The 24293-nt window shown below is 45.6% G+C and overlaps 1 protein-coding gene across 1 annotated transcript in view; it reads right to left on the bottom strand.

The window, feature by feature from the left end:
• The window catches only part of Dner (delta/notch like EGF repeat containing), a 302088-nt gene extending 286236 nt beyond the window's left edge, over positions 1 to 15852 (bottom strand). Inside the window, exon 1 of the mRNA XM_021198700.2 lies at positions 15129 to 15852. Coding sequence (XP_021054359.1) covers positions 15129 to 15404 — 276 coding nt within the window. The 5' untranslated portion in view covers positions 15405 to 15852. The remainder of the gene's footprint in view (positions 1 to 15128) is intronic.
• Between the last annotated feature and the right edge of the window lie 8441 nt (positions 15853 to 24293).

Consider the following 24293-nt stretch of genomic DNA (forward strand, 5'->3'; position numbering starts at 1 on the left):
AGGGAAGGGAAGGGAAGGGAACCAGAGTGAATAGCACCTAAGGTTTAACACCCAAGGTTGACCTCCAACTACCACAGACATAGATACACACACACACACACACACACACACACACACACACACACACAACTCTGAGCACGGAGAAAACAAACTGAGCTTCTGAGGTCCAAATCCTAATTCCCCAGGAATTAACAAGAATCAGTAAAGCAGCCAAAGAGTGTAGAAGTGGTTGCTAAGCAACAAAGGATCTCCAGTCCTTTCGACCTATTTTGGTGCATCAGCAAGGACAGGGGTCCTTCCCCACTCCCAGCCTACCCTGAATTCTCATTAAACCGTTACAACATGGATACTCGCCACCAACCCACATGAAGGAGTCCCTTAACAAACAAGGCGGCTGAGATGATATTACAGCTGGAGCTAACCACTGGGGAGTCTCTACTCCTCTTGAGGTATTAAACGTAATTGATGGATACCAGGAGCCAGCAGACAGGAACCGTACAGAGTTTCAGAAAAGCCCATTACCTATCAGAACACTTTCAGGAGCCCTGGGCGCGTGTGGAAGTCAGAGAAAAATCTTGAGTCTCAATCTTCAACCTTTCATTTCGAGGCACGATTTCTTGTTTGCTGCTGCGTAAGCCACACTAGTGGGTCTTCCCCTCTCAATTACTGTAACCAATATAATCCCCCACAAGCACGCCCAGAGGCTACTAGGTGGTTATAGATTATGTCAAGTGGAGAAACAATACCAATTATCTCATTCTGGAACTAGACTGTGAAATAAATGTTCTTAAATTGTTCATTTTAAAATAGGCTTTGGTTTTTGGTTTTGTTTGTTTTTTTGGGGGGGTAGTTAGGCATCAGTACTAGTTTTTTCTATTATGTGACATTTGCTTCAATAAAAAAAAAAAAAATCAAAAATCATGATGAGATATCCCAGATCTGCCTTGCTGTGGAGGGGATCAGGAAAAGTACAAGTGTTCCAGGGCTCTGCCCTGCCTACTGCCATCCACCCAGGGGACAACTACTGAAGGTCATCGCTGTGTCCAAAACTCCCGTCCAATGCACCGTAGCCAGAGCCCTAAGAATAGCACTTTAGAACTCTTCCCATCTTTCCAAAGGCAAGCAATTTTAGTCTGAAGCCCTCGGAGGAAGCATCTACTGATGAACCCTGGCAAGAACATAAAACTCCTCTTTCTGAGAGAGATCTACATTTTGCTATAGAAAAGATCTTTAGGGACACCCAGAGAAGGGAAAGTAAGGAAAAGGACTCATCAACGCAAGGTCCCTGTGGGTCTGTCTTCTGGAAGGGTATTTCCACATCAGTGTTGTGTGAACACATCAGTATTTCCTGTGTGAGACAAAAAGTTAACTAACCTCCCTTTGGATCAGAATAGCTCAGAATAGACAGTGCCCCATCCCTTCCTCCTTCTGTAAAAGGAAAAGAAAAATAATATTAAATCTACTTTTCTCCAGCTGAGAGTTTATTTTGGGCCTCATAAAAATGCTAATATTAGCTCTCATTTTTCTGTCTCTCTTATTATTTCTCACTATGAGGCTTTTTGCACAGAGATGAAAGAATTCTCTTCTGCACAATGAGAAACCAAGAACAAACACTTAAAATGGCCAATTTTAAAGCGTGAAAATAAACACAGAGAAACCCAGAAGCCTGACAGGACTAGTGAAGTTGTTCTTGAGAAGAAAAGAGCTAAGAATCCTTGTGAGGAGTGAAACACGGGACTGTTGCATCCTGCTGAATAGTAGGCCAACCTTTCCCTGTCCCTGGGGGATGGAGAAGAACGTTCTGGAACCAGAACATTACACCTCTGATCAGGCACATCAAAGAAAAGCTCTCTTCACCAATGATGACATTAAAATTATCTTGGAAACTTTAACAAAACATGAATGTGCCAGGTCATTGGGGGGGGGGGTTGGATTTAATCCCCGAGATTTGTATTTTGGGGCAGAGGAGCTAAGTAGTTCTTTTTTAAAAAGAATTAATAAAAGAAACATCTGTAATAAAAAAACACTTGCTTTATTCCAATATTAATAAAAATAATATTTAAATATGATTTATGCCAGCTTTTTTTTTTTTGAGACAGGGTTTCTCTGTACAGTCCTGGCTATCCCACTCTTTGTAGACCAGGCTGTTCTCAAACTCAGAGATCATCCTGCCTCTGCCTCCAGAGTGTTGAGATAAAGGAATGTGCCATCACTGCCCAGCAATGACAACCTTTCTTAAAACAAGCATATGCTAAGGCTGTACCAACAGTGCATTATTAAAAGCCAGGAGGGTCAACTCTAGCAGTATAAATTTTGGCCAGAATGTAATCCTTCAATAGTGCCAACACCACCACAGACAAAGGGCTACTTTCCTTCATTAGTAAAGAACTACTACAAATCAATGAAGTGAAGGAAACATAGCCCAAAAGAAAATAAGTCAAAACCAAGAAGAAAAAAAAATCATAAGAAATCCTCTCCCTCATTTTAAAACATATTTCAAGGGACCGGGGAGATGGCTTTATACATAATCAATCAGCAAGAGCTGATCAGCAACCAGATGACATCAACCAGCAGGAAGATAAATTGTGGCAAGGCACACAGTGAGGTACAGCATCAATAAGGAACAAACTTCCAATACTGGGGACCACAGGAGTCCATCTCAAAGGCAGTATACTAGCCGGGTATGGCCATACATGCCCATCATCCCAGCTTTGGGGAAGAGTGAAGCAGTAGAATTGCCACAGGTTTGTACCCAGCCCTAGCTACAGAGTGAGTTCAAAGCAAGCCTGGGCTACACTGTTTACAAAATATTTTGTCGCTTATTTGTTTGTTTTTTATCATGGCTAGCCCAAGAGCCATGTCCTATGAATCTCCCCCATTTCATAAAACTGTTGTGAAAATCTTTTCATCTCCTCAATCCCGGAAAAAGTTTACACAAAGGCTCCCCTGAGTCCCCAGGACCTGACTAACCACAGCCATGCTCCCTCCCGTCTTCCCTTCACTTCCTTTCTGCTCCTCTCCAATCACTAAGTCGAGCTGACCATCAGCCAATGAGAAACAGCCAAGGCCTGCCTCACCCCTTCCGTTAGGGATGAACCACAGACACCATCACGGTTACATGGGCTGTTAGCCGGCCTAGACTGGGTCATAGCACACCCTTGCTACAGAAAGAAATTGCCTCGCCAAGTTACTTTTCCTTTGTCTGGGTGTTCCTTTGTGCAACACCAGGAATATTCTTTTCCAATAATAGTCAAAGCCCATCTCGAACTCTCAAAAACACACACATGGAATTATATTAAGTGGGAGGGAAGGACCCTACAAACTGGAAGGGCACTTAGCATGCGATTATGTTTATGTAACATTCTTTAAAAGGCCACAGCTTGCCTGGGCTGTGGATGGAAAAGGGTTGACAACAAAGAGGGCAGACAGATATTTGGGAAACAGAATAACTGTAATGATGTGTCTTAGTTTTGCTGCTGTGAACAGACACCATGACCAAGGCAACTCTGATAAAGACAGCATTTAATTAGGGCTGGCTTACAGGTTCAGAGACTCAGTTCATTATCATCAACGCAGAAGCATGATAGCTTCCAAGCAACATGGTGCAGGAGTGCTGAGAGTTCTACACCTTCATCTGAAGGCTTCTAAGAAGAGATTGGCTTCCAGACAGCTAGGTTGAGGGTATTAAAGCCCATGCCCACAGTGACACACCTACTCCAACAAGGCCACACCTCCTATAGTGCCACTCCCTGGGCCAAGCATATACAAACCATCACATGATGGTTTAAAATTCACAGGAACAAATGTCAAAACACATGAATTTTTACTATATGTAAATTACACCTAAAAAGAAGTGTCTGGAAATCCAACAGGGGAGCACTGGTTTCAAGATGGAGATCTTGGGTTTCTTGCTATTGTTAAATCATGCCTTCTGAAAGTAATATGGGACACACTGAGCATTTTTCTTGATCTAATACATCCAACTAAGCAAAAGATTTTCTTGTACCTTTTAGGAAAGCTAAGCAGAATGAGGGGCTAGGGGAAGACTTAGGGATCTATATTTCAATCTCCACTGAGTGGTCCTTTTTAGCTTCTGATCTCCCATGGAAAAGAAGGACCGTGAGAGGTGAGTTGGTGCATGGGATAAAGGTACTTGTCAACCTGGATTTGATGCCTGGGATCAACATGAATGAAGAAGAGAGCGAAATGCCCAAAGTGGTCCTCTGACCTTGGAGACACTCAGTCCTAAATGAGATGTCTGTATCACACCCCTGCCCTCCGGGCTCAGGGAGCTAAGCAGAAGAGGAGGTGGAGAGACTGGAAGATCCAAAGGGATGGAAGACACCAAGGAAACAACGCCTTCTCTACACAGCAAGGCTGGTGCACATATGAACTCCCAGAGACTGTGGCGGCTTACACAGCCTGCACAGGGCCAGACCATATGGTGTCCCAGCACTGAGAGGGGGAAATGGACATGAACCCCAGCTGCTAAGGCAAAAACAATGACCAACTGACAGCTGCTTACGAAGAAAACAATTACCTTTTTCCCCCCAGTGGAGTCTCACTGGATATACAGATCACGCTTAAGAGCAGGGGCCATGCCCAGCAGATGGCCAACACATAACAAACTCAATGGTATTTTTGGAAATTTCTTTGGTCTCATCTTGTTTTGTTTGATCACTTTTCACCCTATTGGTCTTTTGCTTATATGTTATGGGTTCCAATTTTGTGTTTTTGTGGTGTTTGCTTGCATGGATGTGTGTGTGTGTTGGTAGGTATGTGCTTCTCATGGTTTTTCTTTGTTTTTAACATTCTGGTTGGTTGGTTTTTATTTGTCTGTTTGTCTGTTTTTTTTTTTTTAAAGAGAAAGAGAAAAATTAAGTCATGGAGTTGGGTGAGTGTGGAGAATCTGGGGGATGATGGAGGAGAGGGGAAATCCTGATCAGAAAATATCATATTTTTTTTATTAAAAAATGTTTATCTCAGAATCCCACACCTGTACAATGCCATGTACATATAAACAAACAAACAGACAGACAAACAAATAATGCCATCTTTTTAAAAGAAGATGTCAAAAGAAATTAGGGACTTGATACATTCCCTTCCTTGTAATTCCACCCAGCTCAAAAAATTAAGCCCATAGAGAAGTTTCAGTCTGCCTCTGAAACCCAGAAGTAATTACAAATCCTTCTTCAAATTAACTACAAGAACCAGGTAAGTGCCAGCATTGGAACTCTTACGGATGTTCTTGGCTACAGGTGCTGTAAGCAGAAGATAGCAGTGTCTCTTTCAACGCGCCCCCTCTTGCTCGATTCCTCCCCCTCTTTTAAAAGTCAACCCCTTTTCTTTTTTTTCTTTTTCTTTTTTTTTTTTTAAACCAGCTTGAAGCATCTATCCCAACCACTAACCCCCACTCCCATCCCCCATTTCCTCCGCAAGCCTGACTGCACTCTGAAAGTTATATGAAGCGGGTCAGGACACCTGAGCTCAGGCTGTCTGTCACCAGTTAGTTGGGGTTCATGCCTACTTTTATGTAGACCAATATGGTTAGGGATACGGTTAGGGTTAAGATGGGGCTAATATTGACAGGGCTTATTCGAAGACCTCTCTTAATCCTTCCAACCATCTTTCTAATGAATGACAAGATCACTTTTAAACTAATATATATCTTAGCAGAGACCCCCATACACATAACAAAACCAGGCAGGCTACCATTTCCCTCTCCTGATGGCACAGGCCTTCCTAGAAACAGACCATTACCAAGGTGTTCCAAGCACACCCACCAAGGGCAGAGATTAGAGGAAAGGCTACAGCCTGCCCTGGAGTCCTCTGAGCTCAGGAGCTGGGCAGAAGGCTCCATTGACAAGTTTGAGGAGCTGAGCTTGGAGCCCCAGTACACATGGAAACAGCCGGGCACGGCATCTGTGAGCCCAGGGCTGTGGAGGCTGAAATGGGAGAACGTTGAGCTCTCGCTGGCCAGCCAGCCTAGACAACCAGTGAGCTCCAGCTCCAGAGAGAGATCCTGTCGGGAAAAAAATTAGTGTAAAACAACTGAGGAGACACTTCTGGCCTCATAGCCTCATGTTCTGAGAACGCCTTCCCTTGGGAGATATAAACAATGTCCACCCACTTCGTATAAGGTCCTAAAGGCCAACTACAACATGCTTCCTCCAAAGTTCCACCTGGAGAACCAGTGAGCTTCCTGCCTTTCTTACAGAGCATGGGTAATACTTACAGGAACCTTGGTGACCCCAAGGTACCCACACTGGAAAGTCTTTGCCCAGCGTCATGGTTTCCACAGCTGCATAGGTGGACACCCTCCCCACCCCAACCTTGGTGTGGTGGTTTGAATAGGTTTGACACCCACCCTCCCTTGACTCGTGTCTGAATGCTTGGCCCATGGGAAGTGGCACTATTAGGAGGTGTGCTCCTTGTTGGTGTAGGTGTGACCTTATTGGAGGAAGAGGAAGTGTGTCACTGTGGAGTGGGTTTTAAGGTTTCCATGCTCAAGCTCTGCCCAGTGTGGCAAGAGAGACTCCTCCTGGCTGTCTCCTGGCTGCTTTCAGATCAAGAAGCAGAACCCTCGGCTCCTCCAGCACCATGCCTGCCTGCTGCCATGCTTCCTGTCATGATGATGATGGACTGAACCTCTGAAACTGTAAGCCAGCCCCAATTAAATGTGTGCCTTTTATAAGAGTTGCCTTGGTCATGGTGTCTCTTCACAGCAATGGGAATCCTGAGACACCTAGGCTATAAACTGAACCTGAACCCTGGTGGCTAAAGCTCTGAATGGTTAGGGCAAAATTCTGTACAAATGTGAAGCTCGGAGGAGTGGGTGGAATCTCAGGTGAAATCCCAATAACCTTCACCACCTATTTCTCTGAGTCAATGCCAACCATCTACAGGCATGCCCCTACTGGACTCTTACACGCAGGCCCAGCTGATCTGACAAAAAATGGTGGCTGTTTTCCTCAGTGGACTAAATTCTATAATACCCCCACATATGAACATATGAGCAATATATATATAGAGAGAGAGAGAGAGAGAGAGAGAGAGAGAGAGAGAGAGAGAGAGAGAGAAATGAAGATTTACAGCAAGAACACTGCCTCTTTTTTAGACAGGATCTTGCTATGTAGCCCAGGCTGACTTCAGATTTACAGTGATTTCCCTGCTTCAGCCTCTCCAGGTGTTAGAACTACAGGCATGAGCCATTCAGCTAGGAATTCTGTTTCTCTTTCTATACACCAGGTTAGAAAGAACAGGGGTAAAAACAGGTCAGGTGCATAGGGCGGGGCCCCAAAGCATACCTGTGTGTCCACTCCAGACAGAGGAGGATATCAGGTGTCCTGCTCTGTCACCCTCTACATTATTCCTCAGAGACAGAATCTCTCACTGAACCAGGAGCCTGACTGGCAGTCAGCAGGCTCCATTCATCTTCCTGTCTCCATCTCCCAGAAATCTGAGGTTGCAGATGTGTGCAGCCCCAGCCAGCTGACATGGGCGCTGGATCTGAATTCAGACTCTCACAATTGAGCATTAAACTCACTTACCTACTCTGCCATCTCTAATTTTTATTTTATTTATTTGTTTATTTATTTATTTTGGGTTTTTCGAGACAGGGTTTCTCTGTGTAGCCCTGGCTGTCCTGGAACTCACTCTGTAGACCAGGCTGGCCTTGAACTCAGAAATCCATCTGCCTCTGCCTCCCGGGTGCTGGGATTAAAGGCATGCCCCACCACCTCCCAACTCCATCTCTAATTTTAAAGGGTTATTAAAAATATAAAAGCTAGGGCAAATATTCACACACACACACACACACACACACACACACACACACACACGCACGCACAGAAGGGGTAGAGCGATGGCTCAGCAGTTAACAGCACTTGCTGCTTTTGCAGTGCACTTGCTGAGTTTGGTTCCCAGCACCCACATTAGGTACCTCACAACCACCTTTATTTCTGGCTTCAGGGGATTGGACACCCTCTTCTGGACTCCACAGGTATCACACAAACATGCATATACATGCACACAAACAAACACATACACATAAACAAAAAAACTAAAATCAATCTTTTAAAAATATTGAGATAAAATTTTTTCAAGAATATTTTCCAGAACAGACCTGTTAAGAATCCTCAGGCACTGAGCTCCTAAACATGGCTCCTGCCCTCAAGCTCAATATCTGTTCAATGGGTCCCACAGCTGTGGCCCACCTAGATGAGCCACTTATGCAGCTGTACTTGTGAAGCACCTCTGAAGACTGAGGGAAACCCTGAATAATTCTCTAGATTTAACCCATTCCACCTGATCATAAGTCCTTTCTCGCACTTTACTGAAAAAAAAAAAAAAAAAAACACCAATTTCAGAGCTAGAGATAATGCCTCTGATGTGTGGGTCACTATGGTAACCGCTGGTGAAGTGTGGCACCATGTGTGCAGATCACCTGACCTAACTTCCACCATGACTCACCGCATAAAGGTCCTAGCGCCCTAGGCTTGAGGAAAGGAGATTCAAGATCAGCTCTCTTGTCTTTGCATGTGACCACTTCAAATTTTTGCAAAATGTAACCTCTCAGCACTGGGTGTAGTACACAGGGCAACATAGGCTCTGTTTGTTAACACTGCTGGATATGGCTCCTGTGTGGGTGCAGAAGTGCCCTTTCCTATCTGGGATGGAACTGCTTTAGCTGGGAGGGTGGGGAGTCTCCTGGTCAAGTCAAGGGCTCTAAGATGCCCACCATGATTGGTGACTGACAGTAGCTTAGTGAGTTCAGTCAAAACAAACAGTCGGGGCTGAAGAGAGATGGTTTAGTTGGCTAAGTGCTTGTCTTGAGAGTACAAAGGACCTGAATTCCAGCCCCAGAAATTGGAAGAAGTGCTACATGTTTATAATATCAATGCAGAGAAAGGCGGACCCCTGAGGCTCCTGGGCCAGCTAGACTAGCCTATTTGACTTGGCCAGGTCAGTAAGAGACCCTGTCTCAAAAACAAGGTAGATGTCAGCCAAGATCATCCTCTGACTTCCAAGGGCACATGTACACACAGGACAATCAGTCCATGCCCCATTCGCCCTGTCTCCTTGCTGTTGGGTGGGGAAGGTCAGAAGAGAAAACGACTGGAGGTGAATGTCTTTCGTTTGTGTCTTCTATGGGCACATCATGGGCTAGATTTTCCTAAGCCATAACTACCTTCAAGGCTGGCCTCCGGCACCTAGCTTCCCAGGATATGAAACCAAACCTCAGAAGAAGGAGTTACCAATGGGGAGGGCACCCAGGTTCTGACCCAGGGACCCCCACACTTGCACTCTCTCCACTCAATGTCCACCAGAGAGCATATACCACTTGAGCCTGTCTGGGAACTCCTGGATTCAGAAACTGGTCACCTTTGAGTGCAAATGACAAAGAGTGGCTATGAATGTCTTCTTCTCTCTGCTTCATGTTATATGCTCAGGAGTTGGGGGGGGGGGTCATTGCAAACCTGACAATACAGCAGAGCATGGAATGTTACCAGTGTCCAGCCCTGACACAGACCAGAGTCTGGAGGAGAGAGAACACTAAAACCTGGACACTCGGACTTGTTAAAGCTCCATGGCAGTTTAACGAGAAGCCAAGACTGACCTCCACTGTGGGTAAAAGGATTGCAGCAAGGTAACCAGGAAGACATCTTTTCTGTAAAACTGTCACGCTGGTGGATGTTCCACTGGGGCCTGGATTCTGCAGCGACTGTTCTGGGCTGAATAACTCTGACCACAGCTGCCTCCTGAGCTGGAGAGGACGTCTAAAATTACAGCCAGACATTCTGCTTTCTGACTCAAATGCCCTTCAACTGCAGGCTAGGTTTTCTTCCCCTGTGGATGCCCATGAAATGAGGACACAAACAAAGCCACTCTGGATGTTGGGTACCATGTCACGAGACGCTTAAGCAAAGATGCTAAAGACGGGAATGTGTTTTGTCAAGTGGCCAGGCTGTGGAAGGTGATGTTTCCTATGAATGGCTGAAAATACCATTCACAGATATAAGAAAAGCATAGAAAAATCAACTGTTTCCTTCTTTTCTTAAAACTGTTACAAGAATTTTGACACTTTAGAAAAAAAAAAAAAAACTTTCATTTCAAAAGAAATATCAGCTCACTGGAAATTTTACTCAGCAAACATTTTTTCAGAATAAAAGAGCAAAAGTTATGATAATTTGCAGTTTAAAAACCTATGACGTGGTAGCCCTAGCAGTAAGAAAACCTTGAACCTATTTAGTGATGGAAAAGAACCACGGACACTGAGTTAACTGGCAAAACCAGATCTTATACAGGAAAAAAAATAAGGTCTTTTTCTGTTCATGTACCACTTTCCATTGTTCCAAACATTGTAAACAGGCATTCTTATGCCTGTAATGCACGCCTGCAACCCAACACTAAGGAGGCTGAGACAGGAGGAACCCTAGTGCTTACACGGTCTGTTCTATGTAGTGAGGCTGTCTCAAGAGAGTAGCAGAGACAACAAGATGGCTCAGTGGAGGAAGGTACTTGCCACCAACACTGACAACCTGAATGTGGTCAACCCCTGGAACCCACCTTAAGGGAGGGGAGAACTGACTCCTAAACTTGTTCGTTAACCTCCGTGTACACCTGTGTTCAATACCCACGATGACAACCTGAATGTGGTCAACCCCTGGAACCCACCTTAAGGGAGGGGAGAACTGACTCCTGAAAGTCACCTTCTGACCTTCCCGCCACCACAAAAATGAATGAAAGCATAAAAATCGATCATTATCTCTATTCGCATACACATCTTTATTCTTCTGAAATTCTCATTTGTGATTTCACAGTTCCTGGAAAGAAAATATGGCAGGTAGTAGAAGTCCATTTCAGAGACAGGAACATTGAGGTTTGGGAACAGTAGTGCAAAACAATTCATAGAGAAGCCAGAGGGGGGGGGAGAGAGAGAGAGAGAGAGAGAGAGAGAGAGAGAGAGAGAGAGAGAGAGAGAGAGAGAGAATGAAGACACTGTAATTGATTGCTGTTAGTTTGCAGATACCACAATAAAGGAAACAATAAAAGCACATGCACGCTCTCTTGGGCTCTCGAATGTGCAAGTTGTGTNAGAGAGAGAGAGAGAGAGAGAGAGAGAGAGAGAGAGAGAGAGAGAGAGAGAGAGAATGTAGACACTGTAATTGATTGCTGTTAGTTTGCAGATACCACAATAAAGGAAACAATAAAAGCACATGCACGCTCTCTTGGGCTCTCGAATGTGCAAGTTGTGTGTGCATGAGTGTTTAAAAGTCCAGTAAAACGGCTGATGAAATGCAAAGAATCAGACCCTTTAGTTATAGCAAATTTGCAAGACTGTTTCCATGCTCAGCAACACCAAAAACATTCTCAGTCAGAAGTGGACTTGTTCATCTGAAACATTGTTTTGAATTAGCATGCTTGATCAAGAGGAGCTCCTAGAATCAGCTTAATGAGTACCATTAACTTAAATAAAAAATGGCTATTAAGTGCCCCCCTATTTCTCCAAGAGCAGAAAATTGATACATTTCTGTTTTCGTTTCAGAGGATAAGTTCCATAGGGAATGTGTGATTAAAAAAAAAAAAAATGAAGAAACAGGTGTCTAACTGCTTGCATATTTGGCAAAGGATTCCTTCATTAAAATAAAATAAACCTCGCAAACGAATAATCCCTAGCTTCGATGGCTACCCCAGTAGAAAGGAGAAGAGAATTCTACCACTGAACCACCCACGTGCTCAGGGCCAAGAAGGCAGATGCCTCTGTACCTCCCAACAGAAGAGGACGACAGGCCGGACCCTGGCAACTGCCACCTTCCTGCATCCCCAGCTTCTTGGGGACTTGAAGGGGGAGGGGTTTGGTTCATTGGTTGGTTTTGAGACAGGGTCACTCTGTAGCCCAGGCTGGCCTGGGCTCTCTGCCTCCATGGCAAGGGTAATGGGATGACAGGTGTGTACCACCATGCCCAGCAAATGTCTCTTATTCAGCATCCATTCACTTGCCATTGGAGTAAGGTATCCCAATAGGACCTGTAATCGTAATGATTTGAGCAAGCAGGAAAAGGAGGGGACCAGCCTAGGATAATGGAACTAAGGGGTTGAGCTGCAGATGCATCGTTCAGGGGCCAGCATGTGAGCCTCTCATCAGCAGGCATCATCAGAGGGAGTGCCAGGTTGCTTATCAGCTTGTCTGGATATAGAATGAGGAGGAAAACCAGCAGGCAAGCCTCAAGAACTGCGGGCAGTCAAATGCCACGGTCAACAGGCTCTTCGTGACAGAGACAGCAGGGCACCGCAACCACCTCCATCACCTCTTATCATGGGTTTAACGGAAGCAGTCGGACTTCAAACCTGCACCACCCCATTACCAGATCCTGTAAAGGCCCAGACACATGAAAGACAGCAGATTCGTGATTTATGAGGTTTTGCTATTGTTGTTGTTTTGTTTACAATCTCAAAACAAAATGAGACCTCAGAGATAGTTTATAATGTATCCATGGGCATGAATTATCTTTGTAGGTAGAGGAGGAGAACACTGTTAAAGAGACTCTTCACAGACAGGTAAATTTCCAATCTCGTTGCTATGTGGTAAGCATTAGGTTCCCACCAAGGTAACATCTGTCCCATTATCTGTCACTAACTATGCATATGTTTCTGGTTTGATTTTTTTAAGGTTTATTTATTATTATACATAAGTAGCTGCCCTCAGAGGACGTCAGATCTCATTATGGGTGGTTGTGAGCCACCATGTGATTGCTGGGATTTGAACTCAGGACCTTCAGAAGAGCAGTCAGTTACTTACCCACTGAGCCACCTCGCCAGCCCTTGGGTCTGGTTTTTAAGGCACAGTCTATTGTGGTCCAGGCTGCCCTTGAACTTGCTAAGTGGTCACAGATGATCTTGGACTCCTGATCCTCCTGCCTCCAACTCCCAAGTGCTACACCACCACACCCAGCACTTATTTGTATGTAGGTTTCTGTTCTTTTGTTTTCTTTTTCTGTCTTCTCTGCTAAGGCTGCCTTCTGTGTATTGTTTTCTGATACCACAGAAAATGAGAATAATGAGTCTTACTGTGAGCTCATGAAAGATTCAATTAAAATCGCCAGGAATCAATTTTTTTATGGGCTATAAAGCTCCAAATCATCTAGTAAGTTCTTCGGAGTAACTGAGTCTAATCAAGTGCCCACTTTGCACATCTTTCTTGTTAGGCTTGCAGATGCCTGCCTCTCCCCACCCCACTCTCAGAGCATGTTGTGTCGCCCCTCCTTGGGTGGGCAGACTCACACAGCCAAACCTGCCTTGAGCAGGGGCTGTAGAAGAAACCCAACTCTGTTGTGAACCAATTGCTTCTGGAATAGTCATGACCCTTCTGGATAAATTACCTTAGATATTGAACCAAAGATTTGCCCTTCTCTGTTACCATCTTTGGGAGAGCAAGAGAGTTCTTTCCCTCTTTTGAATATTTTCTACGTCCATTTTTAGAGTCACACAAAAAATGTCAGAGTTGTATTAAAGGTCCAATGTCTAATTAGCTTTCTCTTTTTACCTAAATTGATATTCCTCTTCTCCTATCCGCTTCTACTACACCCTGAGTCTAAATCACCTATTTCTCTCAAAGAAGGAGCCCAGGCATACAAACAGAGGCAGTCAGACATCTCAATTCTTCAGGAAAAGCTATCATCCTCCAGAACAGAAAAAAGAGTATAAATCCATCCTCTGACTTCAACCTGCTGGTCTCTGCTTTACAAAGGCCAGATTTTGTCCTCGATGATTTGAACGGCTCGACGAGTCTTTTCCCCACAAGAATGCCCATGTCTAAGGTCTGCTGAATGTTCGTACTATACAATAGCCCATCATTACCCTCTCCTTTCCCTTGAGGGAATTAAAACCAGTTAACAAAGAGAAGAACTAAAGCATTGATAAAGTAGTAGGTCTCCAGTTTTTGCCACTATAGGGGGAAAATTGTAATAGAAAAAAAAAAAAAACTGTCTGCCAAGGTCAAGCCTCTTTATCCCACTCACTTCTATTTAAACAAATGAAAGCCTATATCCCACTGGAAGGGTGCCCTCCTCCTCATTTAAAAGTAGAGCTGCTCAGAGCAGTCTTAAAGTCTTCAATCGGTGCATTAATTTATACAAAACAAACTCTCCTCCACCCTCAGTGTAATAAAGAAAGCAGATCCCAGATACGTTCCATCTTCCTGTGGTTTAATCTAGCTGTTTCAGATCAATGTGGGGTGTGTGTGTGTGTGTGTGTGTGTGTGTGTGTGTGTGTGTTTCATCTTCCTAAAGGATCAGCTGTGTGCACACAATGAGCTACCAATTCTACACTGAAAAAACGTTTGTAGGCTCTTTGAGCTTTAACACACTAGTCAAAGCAGCGTTTATTTTCTGTCAGATCCCTCTTGGACATTTCCAGTTCAAGGACGGTTACTGGCCACCTCCCATCCTTCACAGCGTCACAGCTTCCTCAGACTCCCCAGCGCCCTGCTTGTGTCCTGGCTGCATGTGCGGCCAGCCAGAAGGGCAACTCGGCAAGCCCCAGCTTGGTGCCCTCGAATGTCTCCACCTGTTCCAACATCGCCACCACCTAAGCTCAGAAAGGGTTGGCCGCAGGCCAAAGGAGGCAGCTGTCCTCTCAGCCTCTTTCTGCCTTCCGGGTGGAAGAAAGGAAAGAAAGTGTCCCACCACCTGGCACAGAGCCCACTATCCTGCCCCCCAGCCCCCACGAAATGCATTCTTGACCCACGCCGGGTCCAGTAGAACCAGGGACAGAGCTCAGCTGGACATTGAGCCCATAGGGAACTCCCAGAACTGACTTCTCTGCTCTTCCTCAATAGGGACCAAGCTGGTGCTCAGCCTGGGCCTCCAGGAAGGGGCGCGCCACTCGGTGGCCAATGACAGATCCACGAGTACAAGGGATGGGGTGGCTGCCGGGCCCTGGAGCACAGGACACGCCCCGAGAGCCCTGGTTGGCATGGCCAAAGAACTGAGATGGACAGTAGAGCCTCACTTGTAGGGTGGGCCCCGGGTCTATGAACTCCCTTCCTAAAGTAACAGAGGCTATTATCTGGAGTACTGGAGCCTGAGCGGCCGAAGTGTCTCTGAGCGGTCGTAGTGTCCACTTACCTGGCAATAGGTGCCAGAGACCCCAGCGGGACAGGTGCAGCTGTAGCGGGGCTCAGCATCAGCCGCAGGATGCTCTTGGTCGGTCACCGAACGCGGAGTGCACACGCCCCCGTTCCGACAGGGCTGCGAGGCGCACGGTCCCGGAGCAGGCAGGGGCGCGGCGGACACTGGGCTAGCCAAGCAGCCGCTTTGGGGCCCAGCACCCAGCAGCAGCGGCAGCAGGGCCAGCATGGGCAGCAGCGGGGCACCGGGCGCCTGGGCGCGGCGGGGAGGCATAGCGAGCGGAGAGAACGCAGAAGCTGGAGAGGAGCTGGGCGCGGTGGCAGCGGCGCTGCTAGCGGCGGAGATGGCGGTGGCAGCGGCGCCAGCGGCTGGTGCTGCTCAGCGGGACCGGACGCCTCCTGCAGCTGCGGGAGCCCGTGGTTCCCCGGGCAACCGCGGGCGGGGCCGGGGGCGGGGCCCACGGAGGCTGGGCGCTCGGCGGGAGGACCCGGGATGGGAACCCTTCTGCTCCGCGTCTCAGCAAGTTGCAGAAAGGCTGTCTTCGGTCCCCAGACTTAAGGGGTCAGAGTCGTGGGTGTGTCCAAAGGAAGGCAGGATGGCACAGAGGTGGGAGCTCTCGGCTGAGAGAGTGGAGAGAGGTGATGCTGGGGTAGAAAGTAAATGGAGAGGCCCCAGCAGCCTGAAGAGACCGCTTCAGATAGCTCGCAGCCGCCACTCGCGACCTCTTGGCGCAGAATCTGTGAGACCGCAGCGGGACCGGCCTGACCTTATTCTCACGAGTGCTCCACCCGCTCCTACAATACTTGTCCCTGTCCCCAGCAATCACAGCTCTCGCGCGCCACCAGCGAACCCAGCGGACTTCTCAAGGACCTGACCTTGCACATCCAAGACCAGGGCCCTTGTCCTTGGTGCTGAACCGGCAATTTCCTCCCCTAGCCTTGCCCAGCTAGCAGCTCACAAGAGCTGAAAGAGACTTGGGGTGGCGGAACTATCAGAGTACCCAGCCCTATTTTAAGATACAGGATGAAACTGAGACCCAGACAGGCTGGGTCCCAGGTTGGAACCCAGTGGGTCTCTTGATTTCCCTCCCCAGAACACTGTGGGAATCCCTCGTGCCCTTTCAGCAGACATTTGCTACTGAACTGTTCCGGGGAAGGAGATTTCATGGTGACCTACTTCGAGGGCTGTTGTATCCTCCCAGTTAGGCTGCTCCTGATGTGGCAGAGACGGAGATCAAATCCGCTGGACAAAACTCAGTCGGCTTTGTCTCCACTCACAACCGCCTTTCACAACCTCTACTATGAATAGACTCTAAAACCAGTTACCCCTGTCTACGCAAAACTTAAAGCGAGGAGGAATAGCTGGCCCGGATGGCTCGCATCATCAGTATCCCCAGTAGTAAGAAGCCTGATACAGTAGGGTCAGGAGTCTCAAGGTGTGTCTTGGCTACCTAGGGAATTCAAGGCTAACTTGGGCTATGTGAAACCTTGAAGAGAAAAAGAGGGGAGGAAGAGATGGAAGGAAGGAGGGGGGAGAGAAGGGAAAGAAGAAAGGCGAGGGAAACAGAGAAAAGGAGAATAGGGAAGAAGGGAGAAGGAAAAGTGACTCTTTTGCATTAACAGACTGGGCAGAATTTCTAGAGAACACAAAAGGTTGTTTTGTAAAACACTGGGCTAATAAGAAAGTAGAGACTTCATGAGAGACTTACAGATGCTGCAGATCTAGCCGCCAGGAGCTGTTGAAAGCCCTCTAGTGGAAGCAGAAGGCAAACTGCCTGGCCTCAACCAAGCCTGTTTAGATCTCAAATCTCAAACCCTTTGTTTAGAAGATACCTAAAACTACTGTGTTATAGGGTGACCCCCAAAACCTAGACAGATCTGTGCTCAGCAGGGGTAACTCATAGAGTGAACCCCAAAGGTACCTGCATTTCCCTCCCACCTACTTGAAACCTCTTCTTAAAGTCCTAATTTTGTGCCAATCCAGCGCCCTCTGCTGGTCCTGGTGTCATCATTCAAGTGGTTCTTGTGCTCTCTTGGCCATTACCAGAAGTTAGAGGAACTTCTCCCTCCTAGAATAACAGATAGGGCTGCTCATTTCCTTCTATCAAGACACAAACAAACAAAGCCAAAGAATATATCCTTTTAATCAAAAGGGTTATGAAAAATTAAAGTAACATTTCTGTTTGTTAAGTTTTTGCCTAAGTAAACCCTTTTTAAACTTCTTAACACTTCGAAATAGGGTGGGCTAAACAGCTTATATTCTAATGCCAATTTCTGACTTTTCTAGGTAACATCATTGGGGTTTGTCTTTAATTTTTAAGGGCATATTGCAGGGGTGAAACACAATGTCATACCGTTTTGTCTAGACTACATGCTAAGTCTTCCAGCTATCAGAAGTTTCTTCCAGCTTTACTTATTAACTAAATTTGCCCAAAAAATATAATAAAACATTGATTCACCGTGGATAAAAAGAACCAACAGACCAAAGAAAAGATTCCATCCAAGTCCAGCTTCATGAAGCAGTGAATGTGTTGAGGTTATTTACGGGGATATCAGTGGCACAACTATGCCACCAGCAAGTCACCTGAATGGCAGCTATACCACACAGGGTTCCCACTCACTTTGATCAATTATCCAATTCTCATACAGTGGTAACTATGATCTCAGGGAGGGTGGGGCTCATGAGCACCCCATGCATCTTCCCTTCCTCCATGATAGACTATTAGTAGGTCACATCTTATGTGGGACAGCACAGCTGATTTACTTCAAGACACTGAAAGTCATGTCCAATCCAGAGGAGACAGTTAGGCCTGTGAACCACATATGCAGAGTCATGTGGTTAGTTCTGGGGAACAGAACATGAGCTTGGAGCTCTTGACCCCAAAGCATCCATGTAGTAAGCACCATACAAGTATTGCATGACTATTATTGTTCTGTTCGTTACAAACTTTCCAGAGTGTAGCACAAAATGGACTGAGACAATGGAGGAGACTGTAAACCATCATTTTGTACATTTGGAATGGCATACACTAAGACATGTTGTCTTAATCATTGTTCTATTGCTGTGAAGAGATACAATAATCAGGTCAATTGCTTATAATTTCAGGTGTTAGCTCATTATCATCATGGCAGGTAGTACAGTGACTCACAAGCAGGTATGGTAATGTAGAAGTAGCTGAGAGTTCTACATCCTGATCTGTAAGGGGGAGGGGACCGGGGGAGGGCTTTTGGAACCTCAAAGCCCAACTCCAGTGACACATTTCCTCTGACAAGACCACATCTCCTAATCCTTCTAATCCTTTCAAATATTATCACTCCCTGATGACTAAGCATTCAAATATATGAGCCTATGGAGACCATTCTTAATCGAACCACCACATGTGGGCTACTGAATTTCTAGAGTTGGCATAAACAAAGCCAATACTATTTTAATCTATTCTTTTGTTATGGTAAGGCAATATATTAGCTGTTTTTTAAATCAAGAATTAGGAGATAAGGCATATAGTTAGAAAGTGCCAGCCAAGTACGGCATAAGCCTTCAAGGTTGTATTGTATTTGTGTTGTAACCAAATTCCTGACATAAACAAGGGAGGAGTTTACTGTAGTTCAGTTTTAGAGAGATTTTTGTCTGTCAAGGTGTGGAGGCATGGCTATGGAAGTGGAGCCATCTGCAGTGTAGGGAGCACTTGGGCATGTAGAACCAGGAAAACCTATCTCACTATCCACACCCACCTCCTAAAGGTTATGCAGTTCAAAACAGCCCCACAAACTGGGGACTCAGTGTTCAAAGCATGAGCCCAAGAAGGGCACATCAGATTCAAAACATAACACAAGTTATAAAAATATGTAACTTTTAAAAGCAAGGTAAGTAATACTTGTTACATTGTTTTATTTTAGTTTGGATGTACATGTGCCATACCATGCTGTGGGGGTCAAAGAACAAATCGAAGGAGCTGATTCTCTCCTTCCACCATGTGGGTCCTGGGAATTGAACTCGGGCCTTCAGGCTCGGTGGCAAGCACCTCTACCCCACATAACTCTGGAGGCTGGAAAGTTCAAGAGCAAGGTGCCAGTATCTATCCAGGGCTTTCATACTGCATCATCATATGATAGAAAGTGAAAAGGCAAGAGAGTACAAGAAGGAGCCAAACACACGCTTTCACAAGAACATTGATTCCCCCACGAGGACAGAGTCTTCCTCGTGTAACAACTTCTAATTGTTCCACCCCTTAACCCAGTAGAAGCGGGAATTGAATTTCAATATAAGTTTTGGAGAGGACAGACATTTAAACCTAGTGCCCCTTTCACTCCTTTTTGTCTGTCTGTCTGTTTGTTTGTTTTATAAAGGAGATAATATCTTTAATCCCAGCACTTGGGAGAAAGTGTTGGAGGCCATCCTGGTCTACAGAGCAAGTTCTAGGAAAGCCAGGACTTCACAGAGAAACCCTGCCTCAAAAAAGAAAAGAAAAAGGAGGGGAGGAGAGGAAGGAAGGAAGGAAGGAAGAGAGAAAAGGAAAGAAGAGAGAAGGAAAGAAAGCAGACTGAGCAAGCCATGAGGAACAAGCCAGTAAACAGCACCCCTCCATGACCTCCACATCAATTCCTGCCTCCAGGTTCCTGCCCTGTTGGAGTTCCTGTCCTGATCTTCTTTATGATGAACTATGATGTGCAAGCATCAGTCAAATAAACCCCTTCCTCTCCAAGTTTTGTTCTGATTTGGTTTGGTTTTGGTTTTCCTTTTTGTTTGTTTATTTGTTTGGGGAGGTTGTTTGTTTGTTTGTTGGCCATGGTGTTTAATCACACCAATAGAAACCCTAACTTGGGCAAAGGGGAAGACAATGCACTGAGGAAGTCGATCATTATCCTAGGCTGGGCAGCAGCAGAAGCAGAATATACCCCTAATCTCTACGTTTGCAATTAGCATTTCATCTCTCTCTCTCTCTCTCTCTCTCTCTCAGCACTTCTTCTGCGCTCCCAAAGTATTCACAAGCCAATCAGACCAAAACCCAGCCCAGAAATAAAAATATGATACTGGGGTGGGGAGGTTAAATGCAATTAAAGGCCTTCTCTAAGAAATGCCACAGGCAGAGGTACCGTAACAATTATCTCACTTCCGTACTAGCCACTATCTGATTTGTCATTTGAGCATCCTAGCACAGTCAGGTTAGCTCATTATGGATTATCATTGAAGGATTCCTCTGTGCTGGCTAAGACAAGTTCCCTCTTAATGTTCTTCCTCTCCGACTTGAATTAAACCACTGTTCTGGCAGCTGTTTAAAGTAATTTCTTGTACATTATCATTCTCATATTGATTAGATCTTGGGCAGGTTTAAATGTGAAGTCTTGAATATAAAAGAGCTGGAGGAAGAAGACCTTCCCTGTATAAATATTTCATAAACCACTTGAAGTACCACCAAATGGAAATCAGTTCTTTCCAACACTCAAAAACAGGGGAATTACTTTAAACTCAGTAACTGCTTTTAATCCCAAAATCTTATTACAAGAGGTTACAAAATCTTATTATTCCCTACTAGAACAGAGAGTTTATTCAGGAAGGGATTAATCCTGGTGTCCTGCAAAGAAAAAGGCATAGTTCAAACCCACCTTTGCTGGGCTAGGAATGACTCCAGACTTGGGATTTTCCAAGGTCTTTGCTGCCATGGAAAACAGTTCATGCTTTTATTGTTCATGCTTTTTATTGTTTATTGTTCTATTACGGTGGATGTTTCCATTAATGGCGAAAGCAAACTAAGGATTTCTATGTGCACGCCGAGGTCTAGAAGTTGCTGCTTCAGGGTGGTTCTCCCAAGTTCCAAGAGAATGTCCCAAGAATATCCGAACTCTCCAAGCAGCCCCATCACCAGTACTGCCCACAGTGGAGCATCTGCTGTGTACACCCACCTTCTCTCCCTCCTGGGTAAGGGGCCCCAGTCCTGTTTTGGAGGAACCAGATGAAAGCAGCCCTTCTTCAGAGGTGGCCGTGGGACCTAGGCCACTGTGGCCCTAGTAACTCCATGCTGTTTTGATAATGTGTTCATGTCATTGATTCCAAAACAGCTCAGCAGGTGACACGGCTCAGCAGGTAAAGGCACCCAATGCCAAGCCTGACAACCTGAGTTCAGTCCCAAGAATGCTCATAGTAGAGGCAGAGAACTGACTTGCAGGAGTTATCTTATAATCTTTACACACACACACACACACACACACACACACACAATGGCAAACTAGGAGGCTACACTCACATTCCCACATCCACACCCACACCCACAACCCACACACCCAGCTCAGTAAGTCTGGCATAAAACACTGAAGGAGGGTATGCTGAGGACAGAAGGAGATGGCGTAGCCACTGTTACGGGTTCCTACAGGATTCTGTGATGGGCTATAGGATGGGGTAAATGGGGAAAAGATTGGACTCTACGGACTTGGAGGTAACACTAAAGACTGTTCCCTCCATTGTGGAGGTTCCTTAAGAATGTAAAAGTTAAGCCGGGCGTGGTGGCGCACTCCTTTGATCCCAGCACTCGGGAGGCAGAGGCAGGCAGATTTCTGAGTTTGAGGCCAGCCCAGTCTACAAAGTGAGTTCCAGGACAGCCAGGGCTATACAGAGAAACCCTGTCTCGAAAAAAACCAAAAAAAAAAAAAAAAAAAAAGAATGTAAAAGTTAGAACCGCCATACAACTCTGCTGTCTGTCCCTCTCCTGGGTTTGTGGATGGGGATTCTTACACATCCATGCACACTGTTGCACCGTTCACAACAGGCAGGAAGTGGACCTGACTGGATGTCCATTGACAGATGAATGAATAAAGAAAATATACACAAAATATACACACAACAGAATTTTTTTTTAAAAAAGATTTATTTATTTTATTTCATGTCTGTGAGTATACTGTTGCTGTCTTCAGACACACCAGAAGAGGGCATCAGATGCCATTAATAGATGGTTGTGAGCCACCATGTGGTTGCTGGAAATTGAACTCAGGACCTCTGGAAGAGCAGTTAGTTCTCTTAACCGCTAAGCCATCACTCCAGCCCTACACAACAGAATTTTATGCAGTGGATTTTGTTGTTGTTGTTAGTTGTTGTTTTAAATGAAATCATGACATTTGCAGGAAAATGGATGCGACTTGAAACAGTGACCCTGTGTGAAATGAACAAGACACAGAAAGATAAGCACTGCACACGCTGTCTCTCATTTGTGGGACCTGGATTTAAAACTTCATGTGTGTACATGCATATGTGTATGTAGGTCCCCAAAGTAGAACATGAGAGGAGAAATTGATCTTAGCAGAGATGAGAATCAAAAAAGGTAATAGAATACATGTACTGAAAAATCAGGAGGGGAAGAAAAGAAACCCTCTTCACAACCCCCCCCAACAGCGAGCCAGAGGGGAAGGGGGGCAAGGAGGGTAGTGGGGAGGGGAAGGAATGAGAATGAAGTATAACGATGTATATGTATAAAGATGTCTTTTTTTTTTTTTTTTTTTGGTCATGATGGAGCCAATTACTTTATATGATAGCCTGAAATATTAAAAGAAAAACAAAAATGGGGCCTGACTGAACGGGTCTCTGTGTTTAAGAGCATTTGCTGCTATTCCAAAGGGCCGAAATTTGGGTCCTCACAACTGCCTAGAGATCCAGTGCGAGGAGATCTACTGGCCTCTTTTGGCCTCCGTGGGCACCTGTATCCATTCATACACATGCAGACTCCTGTAAACCCTCTCCTCTCTCTCTCCTCTCCCTCCCCTTCCCCTCTCCTCCCCTCCCCTTCCTTCCCTTCTCCTCCACTCATCTCCTCCCCCCTCCTCTCCTTCCCCCTTCCCTCCTTTCTCCTCCTCTCCCCCTCCTTCCCTCCCTCCTTCTTTCCCTCTCAATAAAAATAAAATCTTTTTTGAAAAGAGAAAGATGATTTCTAGCTAAAGTAATCAGTGACTTCTAATTATTTTATCAGTAAGGACAAGACAGACTGTCACTTTAACCTAATGGAGTCATTTCGTTTTCATTTGATCCACACTGTTTTCTCTCTGTGCATTCTACAGATAGAGAGCTGCTGTGGCCCGGCATTGGTGTTCTTGAAGTAGCCTTGTACTCCCACAGAAAGGACACTGGTCTCTCCGCGTGCTTGTGCGCACCTTTCCAAAGGCGCTAGGGGTAAGTAAGAGGGTGTGGAGCTTTAAAAGGAAACCTGGATCTGCTGGTTCTCCAGGCACAATCGGGTGCTCAGAGGACAGCCGGTGCGTTTCTGTTTGCTGTAACAATGCATGAGAGAATGCAGCTGTATTTTGTGGAATCTAATTAAATTACAAAGAAGAGCTTAGGTGTTGAAAAGGGGCAAAAGTCTCCCCACATCGCCTTCTCCCAGTGCAGGCTCCAGCTTCCCCAAGTTGCCAGGTCACCCTGTCTGGTGGTGTTCTAAAGCACTGGTCCCACGTCACTATGAGACGTGATTGGGGCATCACGTGATCCTTCGTGCGTCAGGAGGCGAGGTGAGATTTGAGCATCCTCGAAAGAACGGGCTGTGAATATCAAAGGGTTTTGGCGCAGCGCCATCCACAGCGCCTACAATCATTTATCTCGGATGAAGCCAATTTATTTAGAAGCAGATGTCACCAACTGATTAAAAACTTCTCAGCAGCGTAAATTCCATTTGCTGCTAAGATGAAAATTAATAGACACAAGGCAGACGACATTTTTACGCGCGTGACAGCTCATCAGGGACACTCAGCACGTGCCCAGACATCCACGTTGGCCAAGGTGAACCCGCTGCTCCCCCATGCAGCCTCACTGAGTAAATGCATGTGACTCCCTCCACCTTCTTCTACTATGTCCCTTAATCCTAAAGCTGTCAGAATTCTTTGTCACTGTCGTGCTTACTGCGTATGCTGAATTTCAGAAAGCAAATATTTAGGAGAACTCACCCCAAGGTCCATTGGACCATAGAATATTTTTTTAATTCCAGGGGAAAATGATAAAGATTTTTTTTCCTCTTGAATCATTCATGGCTTTAAGGAATAAAAAAGACCATAGACAGACTGGAGAGATGGCTCAGCGGTTAAGAGCACTGACTGCTCTTCCAGAGGTCCTAAGTTCAAATCCCAGCAACCACAGGGTGGCTCACAAACATCTGTAATGGAATCTGATGCCCTCTTCTGCTGTGTCTGA

Source organism: Mus pahari, chromosome 5, assembly GCF_900095145.1.
Source record: "Mus pahari chromosome 5, PAHARI_EIJ_v1.1, whole genome shotgun sequence".
Lineage (NCBI taxonomy): Eukaryota > Metazoa > Chordata > Mammalia > Rodentia > Muridae > Mus > Mus pahari.